The sequence below is a fragment of the Penicillium cosmopolitanum genome, assembly GCF_028827165.1.
Source record: "Penicillium cosmopolitanum strain IBT 29677 chromosome Unknown utg000009l:1.0-9042332.0:1.0-9050551.0, whole genome shotgun sequence".
In the NCBI taxonomy this organism is placed as follows: Eukaryota; Fungi; Ascomycota; class Eurotiomycetes; order Eurotiales; family Aspergillaceae; genus Penicillium; species Penicillium cosmopolitanum.
The window spans coordinates 5,922,717-5,941,856 of NW_026622679.1; the positions used below are offsets into that span (position 1 = coordinate 5,922,717).

The window sequence follows — 19,140 nt, forward strand, 5'->3', positions numbered from 1 at the left end:
CTAATTTTTGTTATGTTCGCTCACATACTAATTTGTATGCGACCGACCATGACTAAGACTCTTGGCTAAGTTACAATGATACATTCTGACCATGCCTTACAATACCAATTCCCCACTCATACCGACAAATAACTAAGTGAGAATTCCACTTATGTAAGTCCCATGGGCTCTTGGCAGTTGGCGGGATTTGATACGAAAAAGTTTATAAACAAAGTCAAATGGGCCAGGGACTTCTGGCGATGACGAATGGTAATCTAGAATTAAATTATTGTTTTTATACAAGAAATGGTGGGTTGTTTTACTACTGCTAGTCACCATTCGTGGATTCAAGTGTTCTGTAGCACTAACCCGCGTCGACCAGAATATGATATGAGTGTCTTAAACTTTTTACAATCTTACGCACCAAGTTCGGAGGTTCAAGTAAGCACTTTCAAAATAATTGGAAAATCAAATTCGTTCGCTAATCAGATCTTACTAGACACCTGGCCCGTCTCCCTTGAGCTCTTAGCAATATCAAAGCCGTCGAAGTTTGGAAGAACGGAGCGAATTTCTTGCGCATAAGCAGGCTCCCCACCAGCGTAGTTCACCTGCTCAAATACTTTCCCAGGGAGACTTCCGCCCATATAGGTGGATTTGGTGGTAGGGAATAAGGTAATATCAGACAGATGGTTGATGCGTTTCTTCCACGTCTCTATAGCCTCGCGTGTCGGGTTGATGTACTTGATATTCTGCCGCTCCATCTGCTTGATGGTATGGGCAATCCAGCGACCTTGTATCTCGACAGTAGTAGGTCCGTTGCTGAAAAGCGTGGGGCCATGCGGACCGTAAAGGTGGAACATATTGGGATAGCCACGCACGGTGGTTCCCAGATATGTGTAGGCGCCTGCTTTCCACTCATCTTCCAATGCTGTGCCATAGATACTCCTCAGTCCCATGTTAGTCATACCGCCGGTCGAAATATCAAACCCTGTGGCAATGCAAATAACGTCCAGTTCATGGACAGCTCCATCCTGTAGCTCAATGCCGTTTTCTGTGAAGCCCACGATATTATTGTTCTTGATATCGATTACCTCGACATTTGGTCGATTGAATTGTTCATAATAGGTGGATTGCAATGAAGGCCGTTTGACTCCGAAGTGATGCGGCGGCTCTAAAGGCGCTAGGAGGTCTCGCTGTTTTGGGTCCCCGATACGCTCGCGAGTTTTCTTGCTCCAAAAGTCGTAAGCAGGGCGGTTCGCTTTAGCATCGAAAAGGTAGTCCTTATAGTTGGCGAGCCAGAAGCGGAATCCACCCTCGTCCCATAACTTCTCATAAAAAGCTTGTCTTTCCTCTTCATTATCGTCGAACGTGTCTCTTTCGTCGAATGTGTACAAAAATCCACCAAAGCATTTCTCGCGGAGAGAAAACAGCTCGGGATAAGACTTCTTGGCCTCCTCTTGTTCGCTCACCGTAAGAGCCCTTCTCTTCATCGGAAGCGCCAGATTCGGAGTTCGCTGGAACACTTTCAATGAGCCGGCAGTGGGCCCCCAGGCTTGGGTTACTTGCACGCCAGATGCCCCAGTGCCAATAACTGCACAGCGTTTGCCACGCACATCAATATGTTCATCGGGCCAAAAGGAGGAATGGTGGACAATTCCTTTGAATTTGTCCATCCCCGACCATTCTGGAATGTACCGCTTGGCGGAGAAGCCTGTCGCAACAATGAAGTACCTGGCGCTGGCGGATCTGCCATCTGCTGTCTTGACGTGCCAGCGACCTTCCTTCACATCGAATTGCGCGTCAATAACGACACTGTTGAATGCGCAGTCTTTCTTGACCTGAAGAACACCATCCACATGATCGAAATATCTTCGCAACTCGTCATATGATGGATAATTGGTTGACCAGTTCCAATCTTTCCAAGTCTCTGGGATTGAATACATGTATTCAGGTACTTCCGAGTCCACCCCGGCACCAGGGTAGCAGTTCCATCTCCAAGTACCTCCCAACTCGTTCCCGGCTTCAAATATGACGGTATTGAGTCCCAATTTTCGCAGCTCGTGAAGACAGAAGATGCCTCCAAACCCGGCACCGACGACTAGTGCATCGACACTGAGGTTGTCGGCATAGGGGCCGGTTGATTCCCGACGAAAGGCGTTTTCCTTTAGCTCAGTTCTGAAAGACATGGTTGAAAGTCCCAAGATAAAGACGATTGAGGAGAATGCAGAATTCTCTTTCGGTCCGAATCATCGAGCTCCAGGGGCATTAAAATACCATAGCCATCCCAACCGATCATATGCACAAGTGATCACCTAAAATGTAACCTCGACAAGGATTCCATTTTCATGCGGACGAACATGATGAAGCTATTGGAACGGATATCCAATGACACGATCTCTTCTTCGCAAACAGAGACGTTGTTTAGCCCTGGATGCGATCCCCGCGTTCCTGGCTCTTCTTGGTCGAGGTGATGGTTTGCTGCCCCCGCAAAAGCAAAGCTCGTTTGTCACGGCCCCGCAAATCCTAGTCGCGATATGCAGATATGATTGGTGGCATTTGCAATGTTTGATGGTCCCTTTTAGCTGAACGGATCCGCTCACCGGATCCGCATTCTAGGCCTGCTCGAGATCGCGGTTGAGATCTGATCCTCATTGCGATTCCATTTTATTAAGGAGGAATAGCACCACACATAGAATGTGAGGATCCGCAAGTTTGTTGAGCTAAGCTTAGATAGCTTCTATATATCCAGAGTGATCATCCAGGAGTTCTATATGTGTCAGGAGTTTTATCTACCAGTAGGATTTCCTGTACGGAGTAACGGAAGCATACATGTACCTTAACATTTACTAGCAAACACCATTCGCTAGACAGCCAAAAATTATGAGCTAGGAATTATTGAACCGAAATCAAGATGGCCAGCAACTGTCGTCACAAAAATAGTGCATTCACGCGTAGTGTGGCTAGGAAGAACTCCCAATCCCAACCCCATGGGGTAGATGCTCATTCTCCAATCACAATTTCGCAGATCGCCCTCCACTTTTGACTTACAGCCGTGAGGGGTTGCGTAGTCAGTTCTTTCTTTCACCCCCACAACCACCCAAGGTCTAGCTCCAGTCTCATGCGATCGGTAATCTCCTATCTTGTTGTTCAATACCCCGCAAAAAGTCGCTCTCTTCTCCCTAGCGTCAGCTATGGAGACCCCCAGCCGGAGGTCGGATCATAGCTGCGACCAATGCAGGAAAGGAAAGAGGAGATGCGACGCACCGGTTTGTGTTATCTCACGATGAGAATGCCCCTAAAGTCCAACTGATCTGATCTATTCTGATAAAGACGCTACATGACGATCGGCCCGACTCCTGCTCGAATTGCAAAAGGTACAAAAAGGACTGTACATTCCAGTGGCTCTCAACAAGGAAGCACAGCCGCCAGCAACGCCGGAAAAGAGTAGCTGGGGCCATCAAAATCACACCATCGGAAGAAGCGGACACGCCTACCACCACCTGTCAAAGGAAATCTTCGAATGGAAGCCCGCCGTTCGATGGCGTAGGCAATGAACTTGAGCACGAAAACCTTGATACTGCTGACACTTATTCCCAATTTCGGCTTGGCCCGAAGATCAAGTCACGCAACTGTCCGACACAACAAGTTGCACCCCCGGCCTTGATCATATTCCTCCTCGGAGTAATTGGCAAGCCTCTGGCGAAGATATGTATCATCAAGAGCTGGACAAGGAAGCAGGCCCCCAAGCTGTCAATAATGGATCACTGCCAGGCTCGGTGGGCACAGCTATAAATGACTTCATTCAACTTGAGCGAGCTGGCCTTGCAAGTGAAAATATTCCTCAATATTACTCTCCTGTTTCGAGACACGCAGCAAATCGGCTCCCAAATCAGCAGGTTCTGTGTTCGCTTTCAGATCAAACCGCAAGGGACTACGCTCGCTCGACCATGACCCAAAATTTAATTCGCATATATCACGACAGTATGGAAAACGCGTTGTCATGTTGGCTCACTGAAAGGAACTGCCCATATAGCCGAATTTCCGAACATGGAAAGCCGAGGACAAAACAAAGTGAATGGGGTCCAAACTTTTCAAATAGGATTTGCACACGCGTTTGTCGATTGGATTACGCAGCAACATCAATAAGGGGACGATCCCTGAGCGTGCTTGAAGATAAAAAGGCGTCGCAGGCTCTCCACAAGTCCATTATGGCATTTGCATCTCAATGGGCTCAGAATTTTCAAAAGGACTCAAATTATATTTCATCAAATCCGTTGATTCAAAACGAAAAGTCATTTCGGGAGAGCCTATGGAACGACGCGAAACATACACTGGAGATTTCCGTGGGAATACCCTCTTTCCGCGTTGTCTTTGCCAATATTCTCTTCTCTCTCACCCAAAGACCCATCACAGATCAAGAAGAGATCGGACTCGACGGTCTCCTTGAGCAAGACCTGGCACACATATTTCTCGAAAACGCTGTTCGTCAAATGTTCAGCTTTCGATACAAGGCCGCTCAACCCCGACCAGGAGTTCAACGAAATATGGAACTTTTGAGAAAAGACAGCAGGCACCCTTCCAAGCTCTACCAACACAGATGCGTCTCTCCATGAGCTTGAGAACCGTGATACATTCGACCTTCTCTTCTGGCTAGGGGTCATGTTTGACACCCAAATCGCCGCCATGCACCAACGACCCCCTGTAGTCTCCGACGAAGATAGCCAAAAGGCTTCAGACTCCGTTTGGAAAACGTCACCATTCGGTGCTACAGAGCCTTCGCTCGACCTCGATGGGTTCAGTCTTTCGTCGAGTCAGCTACGCAACGGGAAGCAGGATTTGTGGGGCGATTTTCTCCTTCAAAAACCTGCTGGATATCAAACGCCCGATAAGCCCATGCCAACATGGCCTTTTTCCACGAGGAAGCAGCCGAAATATTATCAGACGCAGCTCCAGTAAAGGTATTACTGTGGCGTCGAATCACTCAACTTCAAACACTCATCTACCGAGATGCGGAGCCTGAATTGATCGAGGGAGGCATTCAGAAAGCCCTACTGGTATATCGACACTGGAATAACGCTTACAACATTTTCATTCTGAACTGCGTCTCGAATCATGCAGCCTTACCACCTCGGGTACAGTCATGGTATGTTGTACTCGCGGCACATTGGCATCTTGGCGCAATGCTTCTAGCAGATGTAATCGAAAACATCGACCAAACAAACCTGAGCCTAGAGCATCAGCGCCAGTCACGGAATGTTATACAGTTCTCTGGCTCACTCAAGAGAGACAATGCGTCTGCCGTGGCGACACTTGCTCAATGCTCGATATATGAAGATGAGACGATGAAGCCACATCCGAGTCAATTTCATGACTCTCTTAACGATGCGGCATTCCTTACTGAGCCTTTCACCGTCCTTCTCATTCACTCGTTTTCCAAGTCTGGATACATTTTTCTCGAGAATTTGCAAACCTCATTGGGCTCTGTCCATTGTGGATCAAGCGGCTCTTTTGATCAATTCCGCCAAGGCTGTGAGACCTGTATTCGGGCACTTCTATGTCTTGGGAGGAAATCGGATATGGCATCTCTAGTGGCGCGAGGGCTTTCCAATAAATTGAACTCGAAGCTGAAGCCGGAGTTGACGAGTGAGTCGAATTTGGATATGGGGTATATTGCGGGCATGGAGGACTATTCCTGGGCCTCTGACCCTGCCTTCAACCTGACGACATTTCAGACGACGAATAATGATTTTTGGATGTAATATGTACACCTGGATCCTATCTTAAATGTAGTAATTTCTCAAAATGAAAAAAGCGAACAGCAGGCAGCAGTCTTGAAGAGTTGCAGTAAATAGTTAGTTATGTAGTATTGATACATGTACGATCGCTGTTCAGTCTATGCGCTCAAATGATGTAATTTCAAAAGTTCTCAACCTCGCTCTTCCCATCATACAGCGAAGTCCATGCCCCATAAGGCCTTCTCAATAGTGGCTGATGCAGCTGGATCGTCACGGTCCAGTGGGGCCTCAGTATCATCCTCTGGAACAGGACGAACCACCTCCAGGCTCAGACCCGAGTCCTTGGAGTACACGCGCAATCCAACGACACAGACAGCATTCCATGGGTCGGCATTGGGTTGGTTGGATCCCTGCAAAGAAGTAGGAGGCTTGCACTCCGCCTCATCTGGCGGCATGTCCAAGTCACTATCGAACTCAAACCCGTCAAGCAGCTCCATATCACTGCCATTCAAGTTGTCGGTTGCCAGGCGAGTATTGAGGCTTGGACGTGGTGACTCGGTACGTCTTCGATGAGATCCACTGCTCGCATGTCTCGCGTGTAGTCCATTGAATTGAATAGTGGGGACCGAGCCATTCGTTGTTGGTCTTCGGTCACTTCCATCGCTGGAGGTACTTGCAACGTCGGTGGGCGATTGAGTCTGGGTCTCTGGCAGGACCTGTCCTGGGATAGGGCTACGCTCGGGACTCCGATCAATCGAGATGCCGTTGGGAACCCGGCCAGAGCGACGCACCTCCATCCGCTGTTGTCGAGCAGCCATCTTTCGGTCGCGGATATATTCTTTCTGTAGTCTTCTCTTCGTCTCTTCGCGAAGCTTCTTCCGGTCGGCAGCTTTGCGTCTTTCCCTCTCGTATCGTTCCCGCTCTGTTTCGACAACCACGCCCTTAGCATGGGCCAAATCATAAGAAAGACCGACTTGGACAAGCTTCTCACGCCTTGTTGAAGCAACGCGCTGGACTATCTCTTCGGTGGACTCTGTTTCTTCGTGTCGGAAAGCGATGATTTTCATGAGAACATGGTAGCGACCTGGTTCTAGGTCGATCTCGGCATTCACGGAACGAGCCATGAAATGGCTGCTGTGGCTGCGCACCATGTAATCTTCCTCTCCCTCTTTCTGGACCCGAAATTTGAGAACAAAGTTGTACTCGCCACTCAGTCCCTTGAAGTAGCGGGTGTCAAGCTGCGAAAGAACAATGACTACAGGGCCGCTCTTCGTGACATCCATTATGAATTTGGAACTGTGGTAATCAGCTGACCAGGGCACATTCAATGTCGTCCATTGTTGTGTGACGGTCCATTCCGGTCCAAAAAGACGGGTGCGGTCAAAGTGCTGATACTTCTTGAGCAGGTCATTGTAGCAGATCCAAAAGAACTATTTGCGAGTTAATAAAGCCCAGGAACCGACCGTAAATTCTGCACGTACCCCATCGTTACCAAACTTGTGGCCCAGAAGCTCCATCCACTCTGCTGTCCACTGTTCGGACCCATCACCCCATGCACCATGCCATTCCTTCTTTCCCCATGGGTTGCTTGAACAGAGTTAGTAGTAATTCTTTGCCGTAATATGCTAGCAATACTTACCGAAGTCGTAGGAGGCGATGTCCCTTGATTTCTCTGGCTTCCATAATGGAGTATGAATGGTTCTCTGAAATCCCCTTTTCGGTCTCTTGGGGGGCCATCATACTTTGGGTCCAACCAGTTGGAAAACAAGCCAGTTCCACAGCCAAAGAGAAACTCCTCGTTGACTTTCATAAGCTCCTCACTCCAGAATCGGTCCTTGTCTAGGATATTGCTAGATAGAACCTCTGATGTGACACCTCCAGTCAGGTCTTCGATACCTTCCCCGACGAATCCACCCTCAATCGCAGAGTAGTCACCATGTGCCTTCGCAAACGCCTTCTCCAAAAGTGGAAGCCAAGTTTCATTTGGATCGACACACTGCGCAAAGTAGAGCGCCCTGGAGCCGGTCTGCCAAACTCGGCGATATTCCTCTTCGGTGTCTGTCCGGTTAATGTCGTCCCACAGCGGGCGTTCATCAATTGACTCGTCATAATCGGCAGCACGCAGATAGAGCTTATCGTCTACAATGCATTGCTGCCATTCGCCATCTAAAAGTCGAGTCAGTATCGCTCCGCGGTAAACTGCACATAAGCCCTTACCGCGATAGAAAACGAATCCATAAATCCCAATCTTGGCGTCCTGGGCCACGCAAATCCTCTCGATGAGACCAGTCTTGTTCCCCATCGTGCACAGCGCAGCCATCAACCAGCAGTCGCCATCATATCCCTGACGGACGTCCGAAGCCTTCGGTCCATTGACAAAGAATTGGGGATTTTCAAAGATTTCCTATAATTTGTTAATTACACCATTCGCTGAAAATTCCCGAATGACGCCATGAGGCCTTTGGACGAACCGTTACTCTCTTCACGCCGCGTGGTCGCATAATCTCATTTGTTTTATCCAGCCCATCCAGATAGTGGCGCATACCAGACTTGAGATCGAGCTCGATGTCAAAGTGGGGATCGGTATACTTCTGGTTCACTCGCTCGCATTCCTTAACAATACGTTCCACGGACTTTTGGCATTCATTGCGTGCCTGTTCGTACGACTTGACGGCCTCATGGCCTTGGATCACGCCGTTAGGGACCCGCTTCGCACGGGTACGCGCATAAGGATTATCCGGGAGCACAGTGTACACTTTCCCGGGATACTTGGTGTTGAAATCGTTCCAAAACTGCCGCACGGCGTCCTGGGGCGCTTGGGAACGTGCCCGATTGCCGGGCGGGCGACTGTTAGAACGAGACGAGGCAGGGGGCATCGACGCTCCGCACATCATCATCTCCTCTTCATACTCCGTGAGAGTCATTGTGTCGAGGTCAGTCTAGTAGGCAAAAGAAAAACAAAAGACAACAGGGCCCTGGCAGAAATAAATCTATTGCCGGGAGTGGTGGGGGAGCCGTTATATTTCTTTTTGCTCCTGCGATGTTTTGTATATCGCACTAAATCGCACTGCCCATTTGGAATAGCGACGATTGAAGATAAAAGAAGGCGCAGCGCAGCACCTCAAATATTTAAACGGACGAGAGACTCTCCACCATGTCCACGGCCTCGCCGACGGCTCGGCCAGATAGCGCATGAGCAGCCCCCGCCGAGAGACTCTGACTCCCAGGGCGTTCGTAAGGCTGCAGGGGCGTGCATTAGACTGCACGTCCCACCGCGAATGAACCGCTGCGGAGACGAGTTCAGCGTTGGCCCCCAAACCCCCCTTCAGCCGGTCTCACGGAGCTTTTGGCCCCCAAACGGCATCTTCGCTGGATGGAGACAAGGGCGCTGCAGAAACCGGGTCTGGGAGGTTTCCTGCGTATGCAGGCAGGGGTCACCGTTGGGTCCGTTTTTCCAAGAATAAATTGGATTACAGATGTCAGGTCGCGGAGATGTCCCTGCGGGGTGGGTCGCTGACTGCCTCAGCTCGGACACGAATGGCCCGTTTTGCAGCGCGATTGGCAGGGCAGAGTGGCTGAATGGCATTTTGGCTTTCGTATCCAATCTGTCGGTGTAACCCCAAGTCCTTTGGGAGCATTGCGTCCGAGTTGAGGCTGACATGGCTGAGTTCAGACGAATAGTGTTGTTTCGATGAAAAAGAGACCAATCTAGGAGAAGTCGAGGAATGGGGAAATATCAAGTCTCATGACCGTGACAAGAATGTCATAAAATCCTCCGAAGGGGGTATGTACGCCTTGCATTGATTCAAAGAAAAGAAATGAAAAGAATAGCACTTGGAACAAAAACAGAGCCCGTCCTCCTAGTCGCTCCCCGACCAACGCCAGATACAAAGGGAAAACACATGTCCTCGGAGATCCAACATTTCCTGTGATCATCCGCCGTCAATAAGGTTACAAACATAAAATATTGGCGCCGAGTTCAGCTCATTGATAGCCGATGCGCGTGGTACGGGTCGAGTAGTGTGCGCTGCCCTGGCTGAAATACGGATGTTGGCAGGCTTGTTTCGCTGAGAGTCGATGGGCTGGGTCGAACTCAAGCAGGGCTTCTAGGAGATCGGCGCCAGCTTCCTCTAGGCCAGGAACCAGAGCTGTATCGGGGCGAGTCCACTTGGGGAAAGTAGCTTTGTAATCGGGGAACGAGGTGACGCCGGGCCATGCCTCTTCGTCGGGGGTACCGAGTACGCTGTGACAGATCGAAGATTAGTGAGACGGAACAACATAATCCCCAAAGATAACAATCTGAAACCCACCGGAAGATTTTAAAGATCTCGTCAATCTCCGAGTCACCAGGGAAAAGCGGCTTGCGTGTGCACATCTCCGCGAAGATGGCTCCAACGGACCACATATCAACGCCGGTAGAGTATTGGCGACCACCGAGCAGAATCTCTGGAGAGCGGTACCACAATGTGACAACCTTATCCATAATATTAGCATAAAAATGTCATCTGCTATTAGCCTGTTGCTCTCAATTGCTTACCTCGTGGGTATAAGTACGGAGTGGAACACCAAAGGCTCGGGCCAAACCAAAATCGGCCAGTTTCAAGTTACCGTCGCGATCGATAAGCAGGTTCTGAGGCTTCAGGTCACGGTGAAGAATGCGATGACTGTGGCAATAGCGGACACCCTCGACCAATTGTGCCATGAACTTCTTGACCATATCCTCGCCGAGACCCAGGCTTGCGGCCATTGTCGATCCATCGGGCAAGGCCTTGCCCCGGCCACCTTCACTGACTGGTAGAGCCTCCATATACTTCTTTAGGTCGAGATCCAAGTATTCAAAAACAAGGTAGAGCTTGTGACCGTCGGCGTGAACGATATTGAACAATTGGACGATATTCGGGTCATGCATCTCTTTGAGGAGCGAGATCTCGCGAATGGCGGTACTTGGGACGCCTTCATCTTCGGCTTCTAATCGGATCTTCTTCAGGGCAACGATGCGATTGGGATGACTGAGTTCTCGAGCTTTGTAAACAACGCCGTAGGTACCTGGCAGCCTCAATATGTTAGATTTTCCTCTTTTTTTTCGGCCCCAGGCAACGGATGTAAATAACGGCGTCAAACCCCTCACCTTCGCCAATTTTCTCGATTTTTTGGTAGTTCTCCATGGTGGATGCGATTTCGTGTTCTGAGTGATTCTAGATCGAGTTAGAAACGTGACAGGAACCGAGGGCTTGGGAGTGACGCAGGATGTGGGAACAAGTGGGATGGAGATGCAAGGGGCAACATTGGATCAATGCGGGCCAATGGTGTCCAATGGGACGAAATTTCGGGCTGATCTCGACGATGAAGACTTGAGAGCACTTACAGCAGAATTTGTCCACGCCGCTAGGGGTCAGTCGATCTGAAGGTATTCACAAAATCAGAGGATCATGGCGGTGCTGGCTGTGTTGGTGGGGGGGAAACTTTTGTTTGTTGACCCCCGCGGACGCGCGGGTGGTGAACACGTGCCCCGCTGATTGCCGATTGCTCCGCTCCGCTCCGCCCGGAACTCTTCCTCTCTTCCTTCCTTCGATTCCACTCTCTCACTCCATTTCACTCTCCACGCAATGGCGCAGATCAAAGGGATCGATGCCCATGACCGCCCTCCTGATATCATTCGCCAATGCTACAAGAAATACACCAGGCTCCCCCTGTCTGAAGTCGACAATGACCCAGGAATCATTGATCTTCAAAAAGTAGATCCTGAATCGGAATCGCAATCGCAATTTCCTGCCGGCCTCACTCTCTCTCAATACATGTCTAGTCAGGATCTTCGCCTCGCGTTCGATGCTTTCATACAAGGCGACCATTCGGGGCAATCAGTACAGTGTGATACTCATGCTCCCTTGGCAGAGAATGTTCCCGTCTATACCCATGATGCTATTTCTGGTCAGCAAATCTACTAACCCGTACAGGGAATGAGCTTCATCCTAACCAATTCGTAGGTCTTCTGATCATCCCTGCCCTTTTTCCTCCTACCATTCAAACCGAGCTTCTATCCCGCTTGTTCCACCGAGATCTCTCCAACCCCCTCCACAAGACCAACCTACACTTGCACTACGACGTCACCTACCCCGGAGGATCGGAGGATGTCGATACTCGTACTACTACCACAAAAAGCTTCTTCTCAGATGATCCCACCCGCACGATTCAGCCCAAAGACCTACAAGTGCACAAACCCTTGACAGTTCAAAATGTTCTTGACAAGAAACTCCGCTGGGTTACTCTGGGTGGCCAGTATGATTGGACTGCGAAAGTTTATCCCGAGGAAGCTCCGCCGCCTTTTCCACAAGACATTGCTGAGCTCTTGCGGGCCGCATTTCCACAAACCGAGGCCCAGGCCGCGATCCTGAATTTGTACTCAGCGGGAGATACTCTGAGCGTCCATCGGGATGTAAGTGAGGACTGCGACGTAGGTTTGATCAGCGTCAGCTTTGGTTGCGACGGTCTCTTCTTGGTGAGCCACGATGACGGAAACGGTTGCGAAGTCTTTCGGCTACGGTCGGGGGATGCCGTGTATATGAATGGAGCTTCTCGGTTTGCCTGGCATGGTGTCCCGAAGATATTGCCGTCCACTTGTCCAAGCTGGTTGGCAGACTGGCCTTCGCCCGAAGGGGATGATGGGCCCGGTGCTGCGTCCGACCCTTTTCCCATGTGGAAAGGCTGGATGTCTGGTAAAAGGGTCAATCTGAACGTACGACAGATGATCAATCCTCCAAAGCCATGAAGATGGCGTCCGAGCCACGAGGCAATCTCGAGACTCTTATCTCCAATCCGGATCTGCTCTGGCTCATTCGGAGCCATCCCGACGATCTCCAACGTGTCTGTTCGTAACAGGAGCTTTGTGGACGTTATCTTGTCTCCAAAGCAGGAGGACACATATTGATGGCGTTCACCAGATGGCATGTGCACGAAGAACAATCGCCGCTCCTCTAGTTGGACGGTCCTTTCGTGTATATAACAGTAGTTTTGGGGTAAGCAACCCTTCTTGTAAGCCGATGGCTTCACAGAACCGTCAGCCACCTTTCTCCATAGATCCAGATCATTGGTTTCACCAAATGTCAAAAATTCGAAATACGCTACATGGATGTTCAGCATTAATGTGGACTGCATGTCATTGGACAGAGCCGAGGCAAGTATTCCGTAGTAGCTGGCAGTACCCAGAAGGTACACCCGACTCCAAGCGACCCCATAAACCCCAAGACCCCCGCTCTCACTATCGTAGAAGTACACTCGCATAAAACCCACCTCCCAACCTTGGAAACCCAACTGCAACACGCTTACAACGTACCTCTGAAAGTACGCAACTATCACTCAACATGGCAACTGAGCCTACCTGGCGTGCTAAAGGCGAAGCTAAACGACAGTCCATTCTGAACACCATTCCCGAGAAATGGATCATCACAAGCCCGATCCCCTCAGCAGCTGAACAACAAGATGTAACCGGGGCCTATATCCAGCAGTTTCTGAACAGGCGCGAAATTGAAATCACAGAATCAGATGCTGTTGATATCGTCGCGCAAACTACTTCTGGAGGTTGGACCGCGCTCGAAGTCACCGAGGCCTTTTGCCATCGTGCTGCATTGGCGCATCAGTTGGTAAATATATAACCATTTCCGAAACCTCTGCAGAGTTGGAAAATATCGATGCATCTAACCAATATCTTCAGGTTAACTGTCTCCATGAGATATTCTTCGAAGCAGCGATCGAAGATGCAAAGCGGCTTGATGCCTACTTCGCTGAGCACAAAGAACCTATCGGACCCCTCCATGGTCTCCCTGTCTCCTTAAAGGACCAGTTCCACGTCAAGGGGGTAGAAACTACCATGGGCTATGTGGGTTGGATCAATACATTCCAAGGCCTACCAGATGATCCACGCCGAGGGGTGGAGGAAAGCGAACTTGTACGGGAGCTACGTAATCTGGGCGCGGTACTATACTGCAAGACCAGCGTTCCAGCGACGCTGATGTCCGGCGAAACAATCAACAATATCATCGGATATACCTGGAATCCCAAAAACAGAAACCTCTCCAGTGGTGGTAGCTCCGGCGGCGAAGGTGCTCTTATTGCACTGCGCGGATCACCTGGTGGGTTTGGTACTGATATCGGAGGCAGCATACGGGTCCCTGCTGGCTTCAATAATCTATATGGGTTGCGGCCTTCGGCTGGTAGAATGCCCTACCAGGGGGCTGCAAATTCCATGGATGGACAGAACATAGTTCTGTCTGTCATTGGGCCTTTGGCTCCCACTGCTCGCACCTTGACGCTACTGTTCAAGAGCATTCTCAGCCAGCAGCCTTGGAATCACGATCCACTGGCTTTGGAGCTTCCATGGAGAGAATCAATTGTACAGGAGACTCTTTCTTCCATTGAAAAATCGAAAGCAGGGGCCTCGAGCCTTGCCTTTGCAATCATGCCTTTCGACGGTGTTGGTCGGATTCATCCTCCCATTGCGCGGGGATTGAAGCTTGTTGAGAAAACTTTGGAGAGACTCGGTCATAGAGTTATTCATTGGAGTCCTCCTTCTCACGCGCCAGCTCACGCACTAGCGGTATAGTTGTCGTGCAAAAGAAATCGCGCGGAGAGATAGAAACGCTGACTTTTAGCAGAGCAAGGCATACCATTTAGACGGCGGTACAGACCTAAATCACCACTTTGGTCTTTCTGGAGAGGTACAAGCACCACAGGTCATTGTCTCACAGGGCGGCACGGAGATGATCGCATCGCAGATTGCCGCGCTAAATGTATCCAGCCGTGAGTATAAAAAACAGTATATGGACTACTGGAACAGTACTGCAGAGCTCACTGGCACTGGGCGACCCGTGGATGGGCTCATTTGTCCGCTTGCATCTCACGCTGCTGTCATTCCCACACAATATGAGCATGTGGGATACACCACCTTTGTGAACGTGTTAGACTACACCAGCATTTCTATCCCGGTGACCTTTGCAGACAAGGCAGTGGACAAACTTCCTACTGGCACCTCCCTGGCTGAGGCTGAGCCTCACATAGAGTGGGATTGTGAGTGTTTTTTATTTATTCCGATTTGCAAGTGCTCCGCTAACAGCAAGGCAGATGATGCCGATTCTTACGATGGGGCCCCTGTCGGAGTTCAACTGGTTGGCCGTAGACTTCAAGAGGAGAAGATGCTGACCCTTGCGCAATATATTGGGGAGGAAATCGCAAAGGATGCAGGACGAGAATAATTGAGCAGAAAGTCAGAGCATATTATATCAAACACAACACTCCAGATCTTTATTTTTTTAAATAGAATGTCCACGGGACTATTTCGCAAAAAGAAAAATAACCTAGCGGAAGTCAAGCCAGTTACTTCCTTGCCACTATACAATTTTCTGTGCATCGTATATCTATAACGGAAAAAATGTTCAATGTGAATGCCCATCCTGCAACACCGGATGAGGTGTATTCCACCTCAATATTCAATCAGATAAATCATAAAAGACAGCGCTTCAGCTAACGGGACTAGAAGAATCAACCTCGCGACCCCGAGGGGGGGTGTTTGCCCTGATGGCAGAGGCGGCAGACTCGATGGTGCCGCTAGGTTGGAAAGAATAGGCGTAGAAGAAGGCCAAGGGGCAGGTCCCATGGATTTGGAGTGTGCCAATGGCTCCTGGGCCTGTAAACCTTCGGATCCATTCATGAGCTTCGGGCGCTTAGCATTTCCAGTTTGCGGGCTGCGGGGGTCGTTGTGTGAATACGGAGAAGCGTAGTGAGAAGATGCAGGCGTGGACGCAGCTCCCGGGTCAGGACTCATGACAACAGCAGACTGTAGGGGCCGCAGGCGATTCGGATGAGTAGAGGTATCTTCGCCTGGACGAGGAGGGCGAACATCAGGACTTTGTCGGTGGTGGCTACCGTCCGGCTCGCCAAATCCGCCTGAATTCGCATTGTAACCCACGCCAATCCGGCCCATACTCTTATCGTGCATGACAACGCGCTTCCATTTAGTCACCACGCTGTCATAATCCCATCGGGAAGACTCTGGGCTGATCTGGCTCTCCTTCGCATCGAGCTCTCGCGCAACGTCGCGCGAGAGAGGGAGTGTGTCCGGTGGAAAGAGGGCAAATTCGCGGGGCCATTGGCAAGATCCTGAGACGCTCCACTTGCGCGCGGAGATGATTCGCCTCTTGCTGGACCCGAGCAAGCTGGTCGTCCACTGACTTACGTTGCTCTGCTTCCCGTGCAAATGCGCGAGTGATCTCTAGCTGCCAAGCATCACGACGGTTTTCAAAAGATACACTGCTCCAGTGATTGAAGGCCAGCTCCAGATGTCGCATGCTCACTTCCTCATGTTGCTGGGCAGTTCGGTAGACCATGCTGTGGTCAAGTCCTCCAGTCAAATGTCTGGGATGGCCGGTGGAATCGGCGGCGATCTGGTCAGACTGCCATTGCGAAATTTTGGACCGGAGTGCTTGTCGAAGAATTTCCACATGTTCTGGGCCAGGAGGCTGTAGAGGGAAAGATGTCTGTGAGGGAAATGGCTGGGCGCTGAACAGGCTCGGGGGAGGAGGAAGAAGATGTAGGCAGAGCGCAGGGAAGGTTTGGGCTTGTATGTCGAAGTCGAACGGGGACAGACGGGGGCGAAATCGAGAACTATAAGAGAATTTGTCAGTTCAGTAATCCGGGAAGGGTGCGGGAGAGCATACGTAGCAGCCTTGATATTGTCCAGCACCTCGCGCAGTGCTAGCTCCAGGGCCTTCATGGTATCCGGGTTGTTGGCCGTGGCGCCTCTACTCGCGTAATCCGGAAGCTGCAGAGACGCCGACCGCGATTGTGAAGGCGTGGCGCGAGGTCCCTCGAGAGGCCGACTAGGATTGGGGTTTGGTATGTCGTTGATGACGCCCGTTGCGTGCCAGGTCGGGGTATTGAACATCATGCGCACGGGTGCGTCCCGCGACTTGCTGCTCGATTCTCCGGTTGCATAGGTGTCTAAGGGACCCTTTTTTGGAGTAGAATCGGGACTATCATCACGCTTACCCGAAGCTGTTCGGGCCTGTCGACGAGTGATCCCACTGCGAATGCGCCGAATCTCCTCGACATCGTGAATACCATCAGGCTTCTTCTTGAACAGAAACTGATCCAGGTGTCGGCCCAGCGATGAAGAAGTGAAGGCCTGGTCGCAGTATTGACATTTCCTATCCTTGGCTGATTGATTGGCCAGTTTCGAGCTAGAGTTTTCGTCGTCGCGCGATTCCTCGGGCGTTTCTCTGGGCACTTCTTCCTCCTTCATGGTGGGTAAGGCGGGGCGCAGATCGGAGAGGCGGGAAGATGGGGGAGGGAAACGAGACTAGAGGGGTTGATTTAATCAAGCATCACACGGGTCGACCTCATATAATGATATTCTGCGCTGGTGAGAGCTGAAGGGAGGTAGGTGAAAGTGACGAGGGAAGATCGGGGGAAGTCGCCAAGCTTTGACGCGGAGAGCTGAAGCGCCCCCACGAGACCGAGACGAGACTAGCGACTTCTTGTATAGCCGCGGATGCAACGTGACTTCGGAAGGGTTATAGTTGGAGGGTTATGCACTTCAACATTTTCTACTTGTGATCTAAACTTTGCATTGAGAAACTGATTATAATTTAGCCGTTTTTAATTGGCCACTGATTATAGTTTCCTGTGCTAACCATCGATTGTTTAGGACCTGATGGCCCCAGGTGAATAGCCAACTAAGTCGTTAAATAGCAGGAAAAATACATGATATCAAACAATTGACATGCATAATCCAGGCTCTTTCAACTACTACTACCAGCTCCCTTTTCGGTCTTACGTTTGCTAAGCCAGCGCTTGAGGTCCCGAACTCCATGAAGGTATAGCCATGAGAAGAGAAAAACCAGCATGAAGTTGAATATCACAAATGCTGAAAAAATCTCCCTTTTGAGTTTCATGAATATTAGCTCTATGAAAACCCTGTTCACAAAGGGTTGACTCACGTAGTTTCTCCATTTATGCGAATAAAAAACATTGAAACTTGCCGTCTAGATCCCCTCACATGTCAATATACTGCTGGAAAGATCGCAGGATGGCCCTGATTTTGAAGGCACCACCTCCACCGGGAAACTTACAAATTGATCACCTGTGGAATACTGGCAAAATGAACAGAGTCCATTTCCTGCATCCTGGACATACCCGCCAGACTGCTTTGCAAATGATCCTGCATACTGCTCGCAAGTCTGGCCAGGTGGTGGGCTGAACCGCGCTTCTTCGCGCTCAACGCAAGAAACAGGAACGTTGTGAGCGATGACTCCGAGGAATCCTTCGAGGAGATAGTGAAATGGAGTGAGCCAGTACATCCACGACTGCCAAAAATGGGGCAAGGCAACATAGGGCACGATGACACCACAGAAAGATACGACAAACGTAAAGAATGACGGAACGAGTAGCGATGCAAACAGCTCATTTGGTGCAAAGGCCGCTATAAATTGACCAAAGCCGACGTAATAGCATTCGAAGAGCATAAGGAGCATCCATGTATACCCGGAGGTGAAGGAGTCACGCGGAAACCAAGTACCCCAATACCTGTAGGAGTGAGTCAGCTGTATATTGGATCGCATGCCTCTTAAACATACCAGCAATTAAAGTAAATGGAACCAGCCACGATCGAGTACGGCAACTCGGGCAGAATCGTGCTCACGACAAATGCGACCCATGAGTAGATTTTGGAATTTGACTCCCGCGATTCGTAAAGACCTCGAAAATGCAAATATCGTGGTTGAAGTTGCTGTACAAGGGGAGGGGAGATTGTGAGTGTCATGAAAATAGAAAAGAGTCGAGACTGCATATCGATGTAGCTGTTGCCCAGATGCCAGAAAGTGAAAGTGTTGAAGAGGCCAGTGAATATATGAAGCATTACCTTCCCCTTCATGATGGTAAGGTTAGCGTAGAACTAGTATGTGCTATCTCATGACATCGGATTCACCATCATACCATGATATAATCTGGGAGTCTCCAGTAAGCCACAAAGGCACGTTTGGTCACGGCCACTATCTGGACATAGAGAGGCATGGCGTATTCCCTGTCATCTCTAGTTTTCCCATTGTCTTGCATGCTAAGACGAGAAGTGATCACTTTCTCCAGATCGTCCGATAATTGCTTGGATTCAGGCGAGTTGGCCCACACATCACCCCAATCCTGTCCTTTATAGTCTGGGTTTCCGGCACCAATGACTTCGAGCATATACTAAAATATTTATTAGATAGAGATGAATATGCGGAAGGTTTCAATTAAATACCTCAGCGGGATTCGCGTGCGGTGAGCATTGTTTGCCTCCGTTACGCTCGAAATAGTCAATGAGCGCTCTCGAGTCGGATCCCAGGGCTCCATTGTAGACAACCCGTCCCCCACTTTGCAACAGAAGAAGTTCGTCGAATTG

General features: G+C 50.1%; 9 protein-coding genes across 9 annotated transcripts; 4 read left to right on the forward strand and 5 right to left on the reverse strand.

The window, feature by feature from the left end:
• Positions 1-464: 464 nt before the first annotated feature.
• N7509_010285 (flavin-containing monooxygenase) lies at positions 465-2,165 on the reverse strand (the record flags this gene model as incomplete). The annotated part of the gene is made up of 1 exon (XM_056634922.1): positions 465-2,165. One exon carries the CDS (start codon positions 2,163-2,165, stop codon positions 465-467), a length of 1,701 nt encoding a protein of 566 aa, XP_056485542.1.
• A 1,151-nt stretch (positions 2,166-3,316) lies between these two features.
• N7509_010286 (uncharacterized protein) lies at positions 3,317-3,533 on the forward strand (the record flags this gene model as incomplete). Its single annotated transcript, XM_056634923.1, is given in 2 exon segments — positions 3,317-3,353; positions 3,364-3,533. 2 exon segments carry the CDS (start codon positions 3,317-3,319, stop codon positions 3,531-3,533), a joined length of 207 nt encoding a protein of 68 aa, XP_056485543.1.
• Positions 3,534-4,187: 654 nt separating this feature from the next.
• N7509_010287 (uncharacterized protein) lies at positions 4,188-5,738 on the forward strand (the record flags this gene model as incomplete). Its single annotated transcript, XM_056634924.1, has 3 exons — positions 4,188-4,460; positions 4,543-4,789; positions 4,870-5,738. 3 exons carry the CDS (start codon positions 4,188-4,190, stop codon positions 5,736-5,738), a joined length of 1,389 nt encoding a protein of 462 aa, XP_056485544.1.
• A 185-nt stretch (positions 5,739-5,923) lies between these two features.
• On the reverse strand, positions 5,924-8,638 carry N7509_010288 (uncharacterized protein; the record flags this gene model as incomplete). Its single annotated transcript, XM_056634925.1, has 5 exons — positions 5,924-7,144; positions 7,196-7,301; positions 7,354-7,455; positions 7,481-8,118; positions 8,186-8,638. The coding sequence occupies 5 exons, from the start codon at positions 8,636-8,638 to the stop codon at positions 5,924-5,926; spliced, it is 2,520 nt and encodes an 839-aa protein (XP_056485545.1).
• A 1,060-nt stretch (positions 8,639-9,698) lies between these two features.
• nimX (cyclin-dependent serine/threonine-protein kinase CDC28) lies at positions 9,699-10,879 on the reverse strand (the record flags this gene model as incomplete). The annotated part of the gene is made up of 4 exons (XM_056634926.1): positions 9,699-9,957; positions 10,025-10,188; positions 10,252-10,760; positions 10,843-10,879. 4 exons carry the CDS (start codon positions 10,877-10,879, stop codon positions 9,699-9,701), a joined length of 969 nt encoding a protein of 322 aa, XP_056485546.1.
• Positions 10,880-11,320: 441 nt separating this feature from the next.
• Positions 11,321-12,480, forward strand: alkB (oxidoreductase, 2OG-Fe(II) oxygenase family; the record flags this gene model as incomplete). Its single annotated transcript, XM_056634927.1, has 2 exons — positions 11,321-11,642; positions 11,699-12,480. The coding sequence occupies 2 exons, from the start codon at positions 11,321-11,323 to the stop codon at positions 12,478-12,480; spliced, it is 1,104 nt and encodes a 367-aa protein (XP_056485547.1).
• Positions 12,481-13,072: 592 nt separating this feature from the next.
• On the forward strand, positions 13,073-14,959 carry gmdA (putative general amidase GmdA; the record flags this gene model as incomplete). Its single annotated transcript, XM_056634928.1, has 3 exons — positions 13,073-13,351; positions 13,423-14,304; positions 14,363-14,959. 3 exons carry the CDS (start codon positions 13,073-13,075, stop codon positions 14,957-14,959), a joined length of 1,758 nt encoding a protein of 585 aa, XP_056485548.1.
• Positions 14,960-15,186: 227 nt separating this feature from the next.
• On the reverse strand, positions 15,187-17,004 carry N7509_010292 (uncharacterized protein; the record flags this gene model as incomplete). Its single annotated transcript, XM_056634929.1, is given in 3 exon segments — positions 15,187-15,919; positions 15,936-16,367; positions 16,421-17,004. 3 exon segments carry the CDS (start codon positions 17,002-17,004, stop codon positions 15,187-15,189), a joined length of 1,749 nt encoding a protein of 582 aa, XP_056485549.1.
• A 499-nt stretch (positions 17,005-17,503) lies between these two features.
• Positions 17,504-17,733, reverse strand: N7509_010293 (uncharacterized protein; the record flags this gene model as incomplete). The annotated part of the gene is made up of 2 exons (XM_056634930.1): positions 17,504-17,678; positions 17,702-17,733. 2 exons carry the CDS (start codon positions 17,731-17,733, stop codon positions 17,504-17,506), a joined length of 207 nt encoding a protein of 68 aa, XP_056485550.1.
• Positions 17,734-19,140: the final 1,407 nt, after the last annotated feature.